The 15,565-nt window shown below is 45.5% G+C and overlaps 1 protein-coding gene across 4 annotated transcripts in view; it reads right to left on the bottom strand.

Moving 5' to 3' along the window:
* The window catches only part of palld (palladin, cytoskeletal associated protein), a 453,391-nt gene that overhangs the window by 228,688 nt on the left and 209,138 nt on the right, over window positions 1–15,565 (bottom strand). For all 4 annotated transcript variants that reach the window (XM_072594395.1, XM_072594413.1, XM_072594404.1 and 1 more), the window contains one exon: window positions 5,127–5,193. In XM_072594395.1, the coding sequence (XP_072450496.1) occupies window positions 5,127–5,193 (67 nt within the window). The remainder of the gene's footprint in view (window positions 1–5,126; window positions 5,194–15,565) is intronic.

Here is a 15,565-nt window from a genome sequence, read left to right as displayed (position 1 = left end):
CTATACAAGGTACTAGTCAGAATATAGCTGGAATTCTGTGGACAGTTTTATTCCCTTTATGTAGGGAAAGATACACTGGCATTGCAGGCAGTCCAGAGAAGGCATATGAGATTGATGCCAGGGATGGAGAGTCTGTCCTATGACAAGAGACTGAGTAGTTTTAGCCCATACTCATTGGAATATACAACCTTATTGAAGCATGCAAGTCAGTCAAGGGATCATATAGGGTAGATGCAAAGACGTTGTTTCCCCTCATGGCAGACTTTGGGATCACAGGGCATAATCTCAGAATAGGAGATTGCGCATTTAAGACAAAAATGAGGAGGAATGTCTTCTCTTACAGGATTGTGAATCTGTGAAATGCTTTACTGCAGACACTGGGTTATTAAAGATAGTCAAGGCTGAGATGGGCAGATTTTAAATTAGTAAAGGAGTCAGGGGCTATGGGAAAAGTGGAGCTGAGGATTAGCAGATCAATGGTGGAGCAGACTTGATGGGCCGAATGGCTTACTTCTGTTTCTACCTCTTAGGGGGTGTATTGTGAGTCATGGGACGGAGAGTGTAGAACGCAAAATGAATATAAACAGCTACTGAAATGTGCGAACACGTGGCAGAAACATTTTATTGTGCAGTATAAAGTGATTCATTTTAGTTTGAAGAGTGCGATGAGTCAATATGAAAATAAGGCACAACTCTAAAGGGAGCAGAGGGACCAGGGGTACATGTAAATCAGGCATTAAAATTGGCAGAACAAGGTGAGTGAATTATTGAGAAAGTTTTTTAAAATTCATTCATGAGAGCTGTGTGCTGTTGGCTGGGCCAGCATTTATTGCCGGTCCCTAGTTGCTCCTTTGAGAAGGTGGTGGTGAGCTGCCTTCTTGAACCGCTGCAGTCCACCTGCTGTGGGATATCCCACAATGCCATTAGGAAGGGATTCCAACATTTTGACCCAATGACAGTGAAGGAACAATGAAACATTTCCAAGTCAGGATGGTGAGTGGCTTGGAGGAGAACTTAAAGGGGCTGGTATTCCCCTGTATCTGCCACTGAGCATTGCTGGTGGAGAGACTGGATGCTTGTGGATGTGGTGCCAATCAAGCGGGCTACTTTGTCCCGGATGGTGACAAGCTTCTTGAGCGTTGTAGGGGCTGCATCCATCCAGGCAAGTGGGGAGTATTCCATCACACATCACCTTGTAGATGGTGGACAGGCTGTGGGGAGTATTCCTAGCTTCTGACCTACCCTTGTAGCCACTGTGTATATGTGGTGAGTCCAGTTCAGTTTCTGGTAAATGGTAACCCGCAGGATGTTGATAGCTGGGGATTCAGCGATGGTAGCACCACTGAATGTCAATGGGCGGTGGTTAGATTGTCTCTGATTATGGTGGTCATAGTCTGGTATTTGTGTGGCGCCAATGTTGTTTGCCACCTGTCAGCTCAAGCTGACCCAGTATGGTTCGGACATCCTGGGCTTTATCAAGAGAGGCATGGAGTATAAAAGTGAGAAAGTTATAGCAAACCTCCATAAAACACTGGCTTGGACTCACCCAGAGCAGTGCACAGTGCTTTCAGATGAATGAGAAGGCATGGGGGAGGATGCAGAAAACATTTATGAATGTGGTTAGGGGATGAACTACTGAATGGAATGGAAAACTTGGCAAAGAGATGAGAAGGTCAAGAGCCGATTTGATAGAGTTCAAAATCAGGAGGAGGTTGATCAGAGGAGATAGAGAAAAAGAAAACAGCCCTATTGATGGAAGGATTGAGAAGGAGGAGGCACAGATGGTAAAAATGGCAGCGGTGAGAAATGTGTTAGGATCTGGAAGGCACAGCTTGAGAGAGTGTGGTAGAGACAGGTTCAATCAAGGCTATCAAGAGGAAAATTGTCCCATTTCAAGACGGGGAAATGCACTTCCTTATTTCTATAGGTATGTAGGTGGCCCCAAGAGTTACCTCTTGTGGAAATCTGCCCTCCAGACCTCTCCCCAGCAATTAAATCAAATATATTTTACAAAAGGATCATAGCCGATCATGTTTATTGTAGTGGTAATTCCATTATAGAATTAATCTACTCAATAACAGTTTCACTGCCTGTTCCCCAACTCCTAAGATTAGTTTAGTTTCCCTACAGTGTGGAAACATGTCCTTCAGCCCAACCAGTCCACACCGACTCTCCGAAGAGTAACACACACACACCCATTTCCCTCTGACTAATGTATCAAACGCTACTGGCAAATTTAGTATGGCCAATTTACCTGACCTGCACACGTTTGGACTGTGGGAGGAAACCAGAGCACCCGGAGAAAGCCCACACAGACACAGGTGTTGAGAATGTGCAAACTCCACACAGACAGTCACTCAAGGCTGGAATTGAACATGGGTCCCTGGCGCTGTGAGGCAGCGGTGCTCACCACTGAGCCACCATGCCACCCTTTCATCTCCTTTTCAGGTACTATTCAATCTCATCCTTTATGATAGAATCAATATAGATCATTACCAATTTGGGACAGTGCCTCAGAATGTATTATTACGTGAAAGGTGCTATATGGGTGAAAGTGTTTGTTGTAGGAAAGTTAGAGAATGGTTTGCAGGATGGCGCAATCTTGAATGAGGTAAAAACTAGCTCTGCTCTTCACTGGTAGTGATACTCATTTTAATTTAAAAACACAAGGATAAATACTACCTCATTCCTCTCCTGTTCGCTAAGTTTGCAGCCCAGCTGTGTGCCACCCCAATGGTGGAAAGTGAGGACTGCAGATGTTGGAGATCAGAGCTTAAAATTGTGTTGCTGGAAAAGCGCAGTAGGTCAGGCAGCATCAAAGGAGAAGGAGAATCGACGTTCTGGGCATTCCCGAAGAAGGGCTTATGCCCGAAACATCGATTCTCCTTCTCCTTTGATGCTGCCTGACCTGCTGCGCTTTTCCAGCAACACATTTTTAAGCACCACCCCAATGTGTGCCAAGAAAGCAGCCAGCAACACATTCCCTCCCTGGCCCCACAGAAATCAGCCACAGGTTTCCATTTCACACCAGGAAGCGCGTGCAGCAGTTGGTAACTTTTAACTGAAGTTGGTGGCTCATTGATAAATTCTGTAGCTGGTTGTTAAAAACCTAACGGACCGGTGAGCAACTTGGCGTGATGACATCCGTAAATAAAATGCGCGGTGAGCTGGCTTGGAACAGGGAGCCGTACTGCAGAACACGAGGCTCCCTGTGTTGCTTGACATTGGGATGCAACAATAATGAAGGTGTAACAATCCAATCCTTCTAATTCATTCCAATTGCAGTGCATTGCAAGTTATACACAACTAAGCAGATAATACAAAGATCTCTTCATAGAATAGCACCAAAGGAGGCCATTTGGCCCATTCTGTCTGTGCCACGATGTCTCTTTAAAAGACCCATCCTATTAGTTCCACACCCTCAGCTCCTTTCCCCACTGTCTTTTTATCCAGTTTTCTTTAGGAGTCATTATTGAATTTGTTTTCATTGCACTTTCAGGCAGCATGTTCCCAATCATAACCTCAAAAATCAAAAACATTCTCTTCAACTTGATTGTTCTGTTGCCAATTAACTTAAATTGGGTGTCCCCTGCGGTTGCCGACACCTGTCAGTGAGAAAATATTCAGTCAGGGAATATTTTCTCACTGTCTAGATATTTTCTAATCAACCCACTCAGCGATTTTATTACACATGTCTCGTCCCCTAACTCTATCCTATTTGAATAGCCATGGATTTTGAAGATCTCATTAAAGATCTGCTTGAAGGGGAACAGTTGCACCTTCTTGAGTCTCTACATGAACTAAAGCCCTCTATCACTGGTGCTCCCTGTCCAAGCTCTGGGATAGGTGATTCTACATTACATAACACAAAAAAAAAATTTGGATGTTGTAAAATGCCCTCCCTCAGCTGTTGAAACCAATGTGCAAAGTTGTGGATGTTCAGGAACATAGGAAACAGAACGACGGGTAGGCCATTCAGCCTACTGAACCTCCCTTGACATTCAATGCTGGGCAGCTCTCGGCACGCTATTTTGCGAGTGATATAACTTCCAACACCAACCCTTCTCATTCAGACCTTTCGTGGCCATCAACAACTCAATCTGACCAATTGAGGGTTCCTTTTATTCAGAAAATTTGCGAAAATTAATTTTTGGAACTAACTTCATGGGAAGTGAGTGGCATTGGCAAGGTCAGTGTTCGATGGCTTATTCCACGCCTGTCCGAAGTGAGGAGACACAGGCAATAACAAAATGATGTTTCTCAGGGATTGTCTGGTCTCCACCCTTAATCCCACTGGCCACCTGCAGGAGACACCACCAAACACAGGCACGGTGTGTAAGGGAGCTCTGTAAAGGTACATTGTGACGCAGCCTTAATGTTACTGGACGAGTAATCAAAGGAATGAGTTATTATCACTGCTTCAAACCCAGCAGCAACGGGGGAAATTTAAATTCAGTCAATAAAGCCCAAACTCGAAAACAAGTTTCAGGAATGGTGCTATGAATCTAACAGACCCACAGCAATGCAGTTCACTCTTATTGCTCTCTGATACGACCCTAGCAAGGCGCTTAGCTCAAGAACAATTAGGGATGGGCAACAAATACTGACCTTACCAGCAATCCCCACAACCTGTGAATGAATAGAGACAGAAAGGACATTGGACTAGCATTCTATCGACATATTAAATTCAAAGCAGTTGAGAAGCGCGTCAGTATTATTTCAAGATGCGACAAATATAAGCTGTCAAAGGATCAATTGCTTTGTGAGTCAGCTCAAGAGCTAAGTTACAACATGGTGAACGTACACTGCCTCCAATACCTTTATTCCCTCGCAAGTCAGTACCTGGCACCCTCTGTCAACACTAAGTGGCACAATACCACAAGATGCAACGACACACAGAGTCTACATGTTGCAAAATTGACCATTGGATCGCGCATTGATGCCTGAAGCTTTTGATAGATACCCAACTCCAATCGGATCTTCACTTGCTGTTAAACTAATGCACACTTTACATTGGACACACACACACACACACATACACATACATATACACACATACATACACACACACACATACATACACACACACATACACATACACACACACACAGGTTTTGCACACTTACTGAGGCATGGTTCCAGCATGCGGCTTGAACATGTCCCTCTCGCCCTCCGAGTCTGTGGAAGAAGCCCCTAGGGAAGAAGAGCAGAGTTAGAGAGGAGTTCGACCTTCCTGGGAGCACAGAGGAGGATGAGAGCTTGCATCTCTGGTTTGTGATAGCCTCAGCCTTGGCAGCTGGCCATCAAAGCTTAACGCTGCTTGTAATAACCAGTCTATGCGTGTGAGAAATTCAATCCAATTACAGAGCTGTTGTATAAATGTATAACAGTGTGGCACACCCCTAACCTCATTGGCACATACACACAGCCTCTGGGCTATTCCAGCTGTTAGATGAAAGAGGGGAGGGCTGCTTGCTGCTGAGATGAGCAATGGTGGGGGGGGGGGGGGTTCTGCTGAAGGCACTAAATCACTATTTCACCCTAATGCTTCTACATTCACTCTTCAACACAAATACACACTAATGAGGAACAGTTCTGCTCAGACACTGTGATTAACAGCTCAGTTTGTTTGTTCTATGCCAGAAGCACAATCCATTGTAGCAACATAGTCAAATTCGTCTGCCGTGATCTTCAAAGTCCAACAGAATCTGTTTCCCAATATCTTACCAGGGGTCAAGGAAAAGACCTGGCAGGACTTTCTGTGTAAACTCGCACAAGTATTCTTCCAGGAGTTGAACTGAAAGGTTCTATAGCCTCGAGCTCTGTGACCCACAGTAAGTCAGCCTGCCAGGAGTTCCTCTCAGAGACAGAAAGGGTGGTGCTGGAGACACACAACTGGTCAGGCAGCAACCAAGGAGCAGGACAGCTGATGTTTCAGGGTCACAGATTGGGGTGGGGAGGGAAATATCTCTCTGGTGGTGGCGTCTGTTTGCAGGAGATCCACATACAGTGCATTATCCTGCTTCATTTTCGCCACCTACAATCAGTCCCCACCACCAGGGATACATTTCCCTCCCCACCCCTATTTGCGTTTCGCAGAGACCACTCCCTCCATGACTTTTGTGTTAGATCCATGCCCCCCCACCAACATCCCCTTCACACCTAGCACCTTCCCTTGCCACCGCAGGAAGTGTAAAACCTGCACCCACACCTCTCCCCTCACACCTCTCCAAGGCCCCAAAGGATCTTTTCAGATTTGGCAGAGATTTTCTTGCACATCCACCCACCTCATCGACTGAGTCTATTGCTCTCGATGTGGTCTCCTCTACACTGGGGAGACAGGACGCCAATTCGCAGAGCATCAGGGAACATCTCTGGGACACCAAACAACCCCACTGCCCTGTGGCCAACCACTTCAACTCCCCCACACCACCACTCCCCCAAGCACATGCAAGTCTTGGGCATCCTCCACTGCCAAATCAAACCCACCACACTGGTTAGCACTGCTGCCTCACAGCGCCAGAGACCCAGGTTCAATTCCCGCCTCAGGCGACTGACTGTGTGGAGTTTACACGTTCTCCCCGTGTCTGCGTGGGTTTCCTCCGGGTGCTCCGGTTTCCTCCCACAGTCCAAAGATGTGCAGGTCAGGTGGATTGGCCATGCTAAATTGCCTGTAGTGTTAGGTAAAGGGGTAGATGTAGGGGTATGGGTGGGTTGCGCTTCGGTGGATCGGTGTGGACTTGTTGGGCCAAAGGGCCTGTTTCCACACTGTAATGTAATCTAAAAAAAACTGAGGAAGAATGCCTCATCTTCAGACTTGGGACCCTTCAACCTCTCGTCATTACCGTCGACTTCATCCATTTCCAAATCTCCCCTCCCACTATCTTATCCCAGATTCAACCCTCCAGCTCGGCACCGCCCTCTTGAGCTATCCATCTTCCTTCCCACCTATCCATTCTACCCTCCACTCCAACTTATCACCATCACCTCTCCACCTGCATCCACCTATCGCCTTCCCAGCCACCATCCCCCAGCCCCCTTCCCCCACCCCCACATTTCTGGATGAAGGGCTTATGCCAGATACACCATTTCTCCTGCTCCACGGATGCTGTCTGACCTGCTGTGCTTTTCCAGCACCACACTCTCGACTCGGAATCTCCAACATCTGCGGTCCTCAGTTTCTGCTCGAGCGCCTCTCAGTCTGGCATTCCTTTAGAAGGCAGTGAGAGTACAAAGACTTTGCTCCCCATGAAACTTATGCTGAGTGAGAGCGAGGACAACCTCAAAGACATTGCGCATTTGTTTTTATTAGATTAGATTCCCTACAGTGTGGAAACAGGCCCTTCGGCCCAACCAGTCCACACCGACCCACCGAAAAGGAACCCATCCAGACCCATTTCCCTCTGACTGATGCACCTGACACTACGGGCAATTCAGCACGGCTAATTCACCTGACCTGCACATCTTTGGACTGTGGGAGGAACACCGGAGCACCCGGAGGAAACCCACGCAGGCACGGGGAGAATGTGCAAACTCTACACAGACAGTCGCCAGAGGCTGGGACCCTGGGACCCTGGTGCTGTGAGGCAGCTGTGCTAACCACTGAGCCACCGTCCTGCCCCAACGGCAGAGTTACAGTAGAGGCTTTAAAGGGAAAGGAGGTACTGAAGTAAACATCAGTGAGTGGTCTCGATTGGCTGCCTCACTCCTCACTGCTCCCCATGCGGCCTAATCGGCTGAGTCAAAGCACAACCAGGGATTCATGGTGATGGTTATCTTCTCAAGGAAAACTTGGGAAGGGCACTGAATGTCAGCAATGCCTCACATCAGCCTAGTTTGGGGTTCCTGGACCAGTATTTGTCAGAATGAGAGCTGAGCATTCACTGCACTGCTTTGCCTGGAATGTGATGAATAACCTTCCCCTCTCTATAAGAATTGGCTGGTAATTGGAGTTTTTCGCCCCATTTCTAAGGAAGGATGTGCTGCCCTTGGAGGAAATTTATATGAATGATCCCAGGGATGAAGGTCTCACCACGAAGAGTGGTTGAGGACTTTGGGTCTGTACCTGATGGAGCTTAGAAGGATTTTGGCTGAAACTTAGAGAATTCTGAGAGGCCTGGATAGAGTGGAGGTGGAGAAGATGTTTCCGAGTAGGAGAGACAAGGGCACAGCCTCAGAGTGAAGGGGTGACCCTCTGGAACGGAGATGAGGAGGAATTTCTTCATCCTCCTCCAGACAAATGTTGAATTTGTCAAACTCATTACCACAAAAGGCTGTAGAGGCAAAGTCATTGAGTGTAGTTAAGTCAGAGATGGATAGGTTCTTGATTAGTAAGGGGTTCAAGGGTTACAGGGAAAAGGCAGGAGGATGGGGCATATTGGCATGATTGAATGGCAAGGTAAACTCAACGGACTGAATGGCCTAATTCAGCTCCTATATTTTATGGTCTTAATTTATGCCACGGGTTTGCAGAAGCTGCCATGTTGAGAAACTCCACATGATAGGAATCCTGAGGGAGCCGTGACAGGGTGCATATGGAGAGGATCTTCACTCTTACAGGAGAATTTAGAACTGGGCACGGGAGTAGTTACTGTTTCCAATCAAAAGCAGTCTGTATAAGACAGAGATAAGGAGATGTTTCTTCTCACATAGGGCTGGACAAATTTGGAACTCTCTTCCTCATCATATGACCATGCAAATTTAAAACAAGAGTAGACCATTCAGCCCCTCAAGCCTGTTCCGCCATTCAATAAGGTCATGGCTGATTTGTCTACTCTTCACATTTCACATTCCCATCGACCCCCGATAGTGCTCAACCCCCTTGCCAAACAAAAATCCACATACCACCACCTTAAAAAAAAATCCATCTTCGGAGGCAGAGAGCTTCAAAGCCACACAATGCTCTGGGGAATCAGAAAATACTTCCCTGTGATTCCTAGTTCTGGCCTCACACACAAGATAAAACATTCCCTCCATGTTAACCTTGTCAAGGCCATTCATCTTATACACTTCAATCAAGCCAACTGTAACTCTTTCAACCTGTGTAACCTTTCTTCATCATGCAACCCATCACTCCAGCTATCAATCTTAGTAAATCTCTTCTGAATTGTCTCCAAAGTCTCCACTTGTTCCTTCAATAAGAGATCGGAGATGCCCAAGACATTTGAGATGTGGTTCCACCAATGCTCTGTAAGACTGAGGCATAACATCCTTACTTTTATGTTCAATTCCTCTCGTAACAAAGAATAACATTTGATCAACTTTACAGATCGCCTACTGAACTTGCATACTAACGTTTGTAACTCATACTCCTGAACACCATGGTCCCCCTGCACCTCAGAATTCTCAGCAGTCATTTTCTATTTAAGTAACGCTCTGATTTTTAAAAATTATTCCAGACAAGGTGAATAACTTCACATTTTCCTGCATTATGCTTCATCTGCCTGGTTTTTGCCCATTCACTCAACCCATATTGTCCATCTGCAACCATCTTATGTCCACTTATTAACTTTCTGACCTATCTGTGGGTCATCCGCAAATGTAATTCCCGTACCTTTCCTTCCTTCATCCGTGTCATTGATATAAGTTGTGAAAAGCTGAGTTTCCACCACAGACACCAGTTGGTTTCTACTCATTACATTGTACCAATCTAAAAAAGATCCATTGATATATATGCTCTCTGTTCATTGTCACAACCCAATCATCTGTTCAAGATAACATCTTAACCCCCTATACCATAAGTCTGCAGTCTGCACATTAACCTTTTTTTGTGTGGTACATTGTCAATGACTTCTGAAAGTCAAAGTATAGTACATCTACTGGCTACCCTTTATCCACAGCATCTTACTCTTTCAAAGATCTCCAATTAATTGCTACAGTGATTCCCTTTCACAAAACCATGCTGGCTCTTCCCGATTACCTTTTCTAAGTATCCATTTACATCTTCCTTCATGATCAATTTTAGCACCTTTCCCATGATATCCATCAAATTAGTCAGGCAATACTTTCCTGCTTTCTGTCTACTTTTTTGAATGAGGGATTATATTTGCTACTTTCCAGTCTGATGGAACCTTTTCAGAAGTTGGCGCATTTTGGAAAATTAAAACCAATGCACCTACTATTGTGTTAATTAGCCACTTCTTTTAAAGACCCTAAAATTTAGCCCCTGAGGACCCAGAGACTTGTCAGTCCACAGTTGTTTGCTCTGGACTGCTTCTCTTGTGGTTGTTAATTGACAAAGTCCCTCTCTCCCTTCTATCTGCGGTACTGCGTACAGTTTTGGTTTCCTTACTTGAGAAAGGATGTTACTGGCACTGGAGGGGGTGCAGAGGAGGTTCACTAGATTGATTCCAGAGTTGATGGAGTTGGTTTATTGAATAGACTGGGCCCATACTCATGGGAATTTTGAAAAACGAGGGAGGGATCTTATAGAAACATCTAAAATCATAAAGCGAATAGATAAGATAGACATAGAGAGGTTATTTCCACTGGACGGTGAGACTAGAACGAGGGGGCACAGCCTCAGCATAAGGGGGAGTAGATTTAGGACTGAGCTGAGGAGGAACTTCTTCACCCAAAGGATTGTGAATCTCTGGAATTCCCTGCCCAGTGAAGCAGTTGAGGCGACCGGTTTTTAAAGCAAAGGTAGATTTTTGAACAGTAAATGAATTAAGGGTTTTAGTGAGGGGGCAGGAAAGTGGGCCTGAGTCTACCAAGAGATCAGCCATGATCTTATCAATGGGCTAGATCACCCACTCTTGCTCCAATTGCTTATGTTCTTACTGGAAATCCTCTTCTGTTCTCGAAAGTGAAGACAGAAGTAAAAGAATCATTCATTTCATCCACCATTTCTATATTATCTGTTATTAACTCTCTATTCTCACTCTCTACCAGGTCCAATCCTCATCTTTACTTACTCTTTTCCTTTCTAAATACTTATAGATAAACACCTGTACATACTCTTGCTGTCTGCTTTTACCATCCTCAACAACATCCTCCCAAACTTTAATTTCCTCCTCCTGATTAACCTTTTAGTATTTCTTTGCTGTTTGTTCCATTGTGACTGTTCATCTGATTGGCCACTCACCATCGCACTGTTATATCCTTTTACCTCAAGCCTGACATTTTCCTTAACTTTTGTGGTTAGCCACGGTTGGTGGGTCTGTCCCTTAGAACTTTTCGCTAAGAGTATACATGTTCAGGATCTTCAGAAATATCCAACCATAACAGCCACTGTGTTTCCGTTAAACTATCTCTGAGCATCCTAGTACACTTTAGCGAGCTGAGCTCCCACAGCCTCATCATAGCTGACCTTATTTAAGGTTAAAGCACCAGTTTTAGATCCACTTCTCTCTTTCCAACAGGTTGTAAAGTTTAATTCCATTGTGCTCATGATTACCTAGGGGGACCTTGACGCTGAGATAATTTATTAACCTTGTCAAATTACACAACAACAAGTTTAATGTAACCTGTTCTCTGGTCAGTTCCAAAATATACTACTCTAAGAAACTCTCTCAAAAGCATCTCTACATTCAATTGATGACGCCAAAATTGGAGGCGTAGTGGACAGCAAAGAAGGTTACCTTAGAGTACAATGGGACTTTGATCAGATGGGCCGAAGAGTGGCAGATGAATGTTAATTGAGATAAAAATGAAGTGTTACATTTTGGAAAGGCAAATCAGGGCAGGACATATACACATAATGTCCTGGAGGTATTGTTGAACAAGGGGACCTTGGAGTGCAGGTTCATAGTTCCTTGAACGTGGAGTCATAGGCAGACAGGATAGTGAAGAAAGCATTTGGTATGCTTGCATTTATTGGTCAGTGCATTGAGTATAAGAGTTGGGAGGTCATGTTGCAGCTGTACAGGACATAGGTTAGGCCACTTTCTCAGAATATTGTGTGCAATTCTGGTTTCCCTGGATGTTGTAAAACTGGAAAGGGTTCAGAAAAGATTTATAAGGATGTTGCCAGGGTGAGAGGGTTTGAGCTGTAGGGAGAGGCTGAATAGACTAGGACAATTTCTCCTGGAGTGTTGGATCTTGAAGGGTGACCTTATAGAGGTTTATAAAATCATGAGGGGTATTGATAAGGTGGATAGACAAGGTCTTTTTCCTGGGGTGTGGGAGTCCAAAACTAGAGGGCATAGGTTTAAGGTGAGAGGAGAAAGACTTAAAAGGAACCTAAGGGGCAACATTTTCACCCAGAGAGTGGTGTGTGTATGGAATGGGCCAAATGCTGGCAAATGGGGCTAGATTTATTTTGGATATCTGGTCGGCATGGACGAGTTGGACTGAAGGGTCTGTGTCCATGCTGTACAGCTCTATGACTCTGTCTGTTTCTGCTGAATAGTCAGTAATGTACAATGCGGCACGGTGGCACAGTGGTTAGCACTGCTGCCTCCCAGCGCCAGAGACCTCGGTTCAATTCCCACCTCAGGCAACTGTCTGTGTGGAGTTTGCACATTTACCCGTGTCTGTGTGGGTTTCCTCCGGGTGCTCCGGTTTCCTCCCACAATCCAAAGATGTGCAGGTTAGGTGAATTGGTCATGCTAAATTGCCTGTAGTGTTAGGTGAAGGGGTAAATGTAGGGGAATGGGTCTGGGTGGGTTGCTATTCGGAGGGTCAGTGTGGACTTGTTGGGCCGAAGGGCCTGTTTCCACACTGTAAGTAATCTAGAGTGTGATTCTTCATCTTGTACTTTCTGTTAGTGACCTGGAGACCACTCCCACCAGTGATTTCTTTCCTATACTATTCCTCATCTCCGCCCGAACCGGTTCTACATCCTGATTGCTTAAACCAAGGTCATCCTTGATTAACAATGCTCACCCTTCACTTATACTGAGCTTTCTATTCTCCCAGAGTGTTAGACACTCCTCAGTGTTCAGGACCTGGTCCAGATCATTCTGTGTCCACATCTTCATAATGGTTATTCGATCAGACTTTCTCATCTCTATGTGCTCAGTCAGTTCAGTTACTTTATCGGGAATGCTGCACAGGTTCAGAGACATAGCCTTTAGTTTTGACTTTTTGTACTCTTTGTAACATCTAGCCTTGAATGTTGATATAATCTTTGGATTTTCTTTCTGTTCCTACCTGCTGGACTGCAGCCTTCATATCCTAAAATATTATTTGGTTCACCTGCCCTGACTCTCCTTTCCAGGTCTCAGATTTGTCAGAGTCCATGTAACTGCCGAAGCTGCAGAGGGGGGGGGGATGTTCACGCAGTGGGAGCAGGGTCTTTTTGAGGCTAAAGCTAAAGCGAGTCTTGAAAAGCAAGAGGGTGAAACGTTATGGGGGTGGGTGGAAATGGGAAGCAATCAGATCAGCCATGATTTTTCTGACTGCTGTCACAGGCTCAAGGGGCCAAGTGACCTTCTCCTGTTGTTTCTGATTCGTATGTCCCTGTGCATCCTTGTCACCTTCTCCGGTCATACTGTCATGGAGTCATCCAACACGGAAACAGACCCCTCGATCCAACCAGTCCATGCCGAACATAATCCCAAACTAAACTAGTCCCATCTGCCTGCTCCTGGCCCAAATCCCTCCAAACTTTTCTTATTCATGTATCCATCCAAATGACTTTTAAATATTTCAATTGTACCCACATCCATCACTTCCTTTGGAAGTTCATTCCACACACAAACCACCCTCTGTGTAAAAAAAGTTGCCCCTCATTGTCTTTTTAGAATCTGGCCATTTGGCCCATTGAGTCCACACCGACCCTCCAAAAAGCATCCCAGCCCCTACAACCCTGCATTCCCCATGGCTAGCCCACCTAACATGGCCAATCCACCTGACTGTGGAGGCCAGTCCACCTTTGGACTATGGGAGGAAACAGGAGCAAACCCACGCAGACACGGGGAGAATTTACAAACTCCACACAGATAGTCACCCAGGATTGGAATCGAACCTGGGTGTCTGGATCTATGCGGCAGCAGCACTAACCACTGAGCCACTGTGCCACCCTAATGTCCCAATTCCTATACTCAAAGGTCTGAGCAATGAAGGCAAGCGTTCTTAACGCCCTCTGTGCTCTGGACGATTTCTGTTGTTCATCACCTTACCCCTTGGTGCCCAGTCCTCCCACTGACCAAGACCCTCAGCTCTAGAATTCACTCAATAAACCTCCTCTACCTCTCTATCTATTCTTTTTCTTTAAATTGCTCCTGAAAACCAACTTGCTTTTCCAAAAGCTTTGGTTAATCGTTCGATTGTCTCTTTTACCTTTTGGCTGGGTTGTCAAATGTTGTCACATAACTTTGTTGCGAAGGGGTTTGGGCATATTTTACTCTTTCAAAAGGGTGCTATGAAATTAGAGGTGCTGTTGGAGTTTTCTTTGTGACAATCGGTCAATGTTGCAGCTGTGCTGGTAGGCCTTGTGAAAATGTCATGAAGTACAGGCCCACATCCTACCCCCTGACCCCTCACAATCGAGCCCACCCCAGTAAGCTGAGGCACTCCAGGCACAATGGGAAACACAGCCAAACATGCTGCTCCATAATGTGGACACACTCACACCAGGTAGAGACAGGTAGGAGGACAAAGACAAGTCTGAAAGCTAACCTGGCATGAAGTCATCTGGAGAATAACAAGAGGAACAGAGAGGTGTCACTGGATATCTCCTTTCATTGTCAGCGATACAGGATTGCACCAGCACACCTGGGATTGCTTCCTGTCACAGCACAGGGAAGGCTTTTCAGCCCATCGAGTCAGCTACATAGACAGACACATGAATGGGATAGGTATGAAGGGATATGGTCCAAATGTAGGCAAATGGGATCAGTTTAATTTGGGGTGGCATGAGCAAGTTGGGCTGAAGGGCCTGTTTCCACATTGTAAATCTCTATGACTGCGTGGGTCTGCACCAACCTATCCCACTTTGGAGCACTTAGCCCTAAGCCTTGAATGTTCTAACACTTCAAGCGTTCATCCAAGTACTTTTGAAAGGTTACCTAAACCCTCACTAAACCTCCTGTCCTTCACCTTAAAATTATGTCTCTTCATTATTGACCCTCTGACTAAGGGAACACTGTTTTCTATTCTCCCTGCCTCTTGTAATCTTATAGATTTCAGTCAGGTCCCCTCCCAACCCTCTCAGCTCTGCGAGCACTAACCCTGCAAATGCAGAGAGGACAGACCTTGCGTAAGATCCACACAGGTATCACAGTTGACCTAAAATGAAAGAAAGAACTTGACATTTCTTGTCAGGACGTCATGAAGTCTTTTATAGTTAATGAGGCATGGAAGTCAAGTCAGTGTTGGTGATGAAGGAATCCTGCATTATACACAGCAACTAATTCCTGTCAAGTTCCGGACAGACAAACAAAACACTTCAGCTAAACTCACACAACAGCCTGAGAGTACACCAGTGCAAACAGAAAGAATATATATTGAACCCATGAACAGTGCATGTGAACTCTGAGGGGGGTGGTGGCAGCAGGACAGAAACATTCAAACAAAGTGACAATTCAGTCCCATGAGTCTGCTCTGCCATTTAATGAGATCATCGCTGATCATATCCGTAACCTTAAATCCGCCTACATTCAGTAACATTTCAGCCCCA

The sequence above is a fragment of the Chiloscyllium punctatum genome, chromosome 2 (assembly GCF_047496795.1).
Source record: "Chiloscyllium punctatum isolate Juve2018m chromosome 2, sChiPun1.3, whole genome shotgun sequence".
Lineage (NCBI taxonomy): Eukaryota > Metazoa > Chordata > Chondrichthyes > Orectolobiformes > Hemiscylliidae > Chiloscyllium > Chiloscyllium punctatum.
This window is presented reverse-complemented; position numbering and strand designations above follow the sequence as displayed.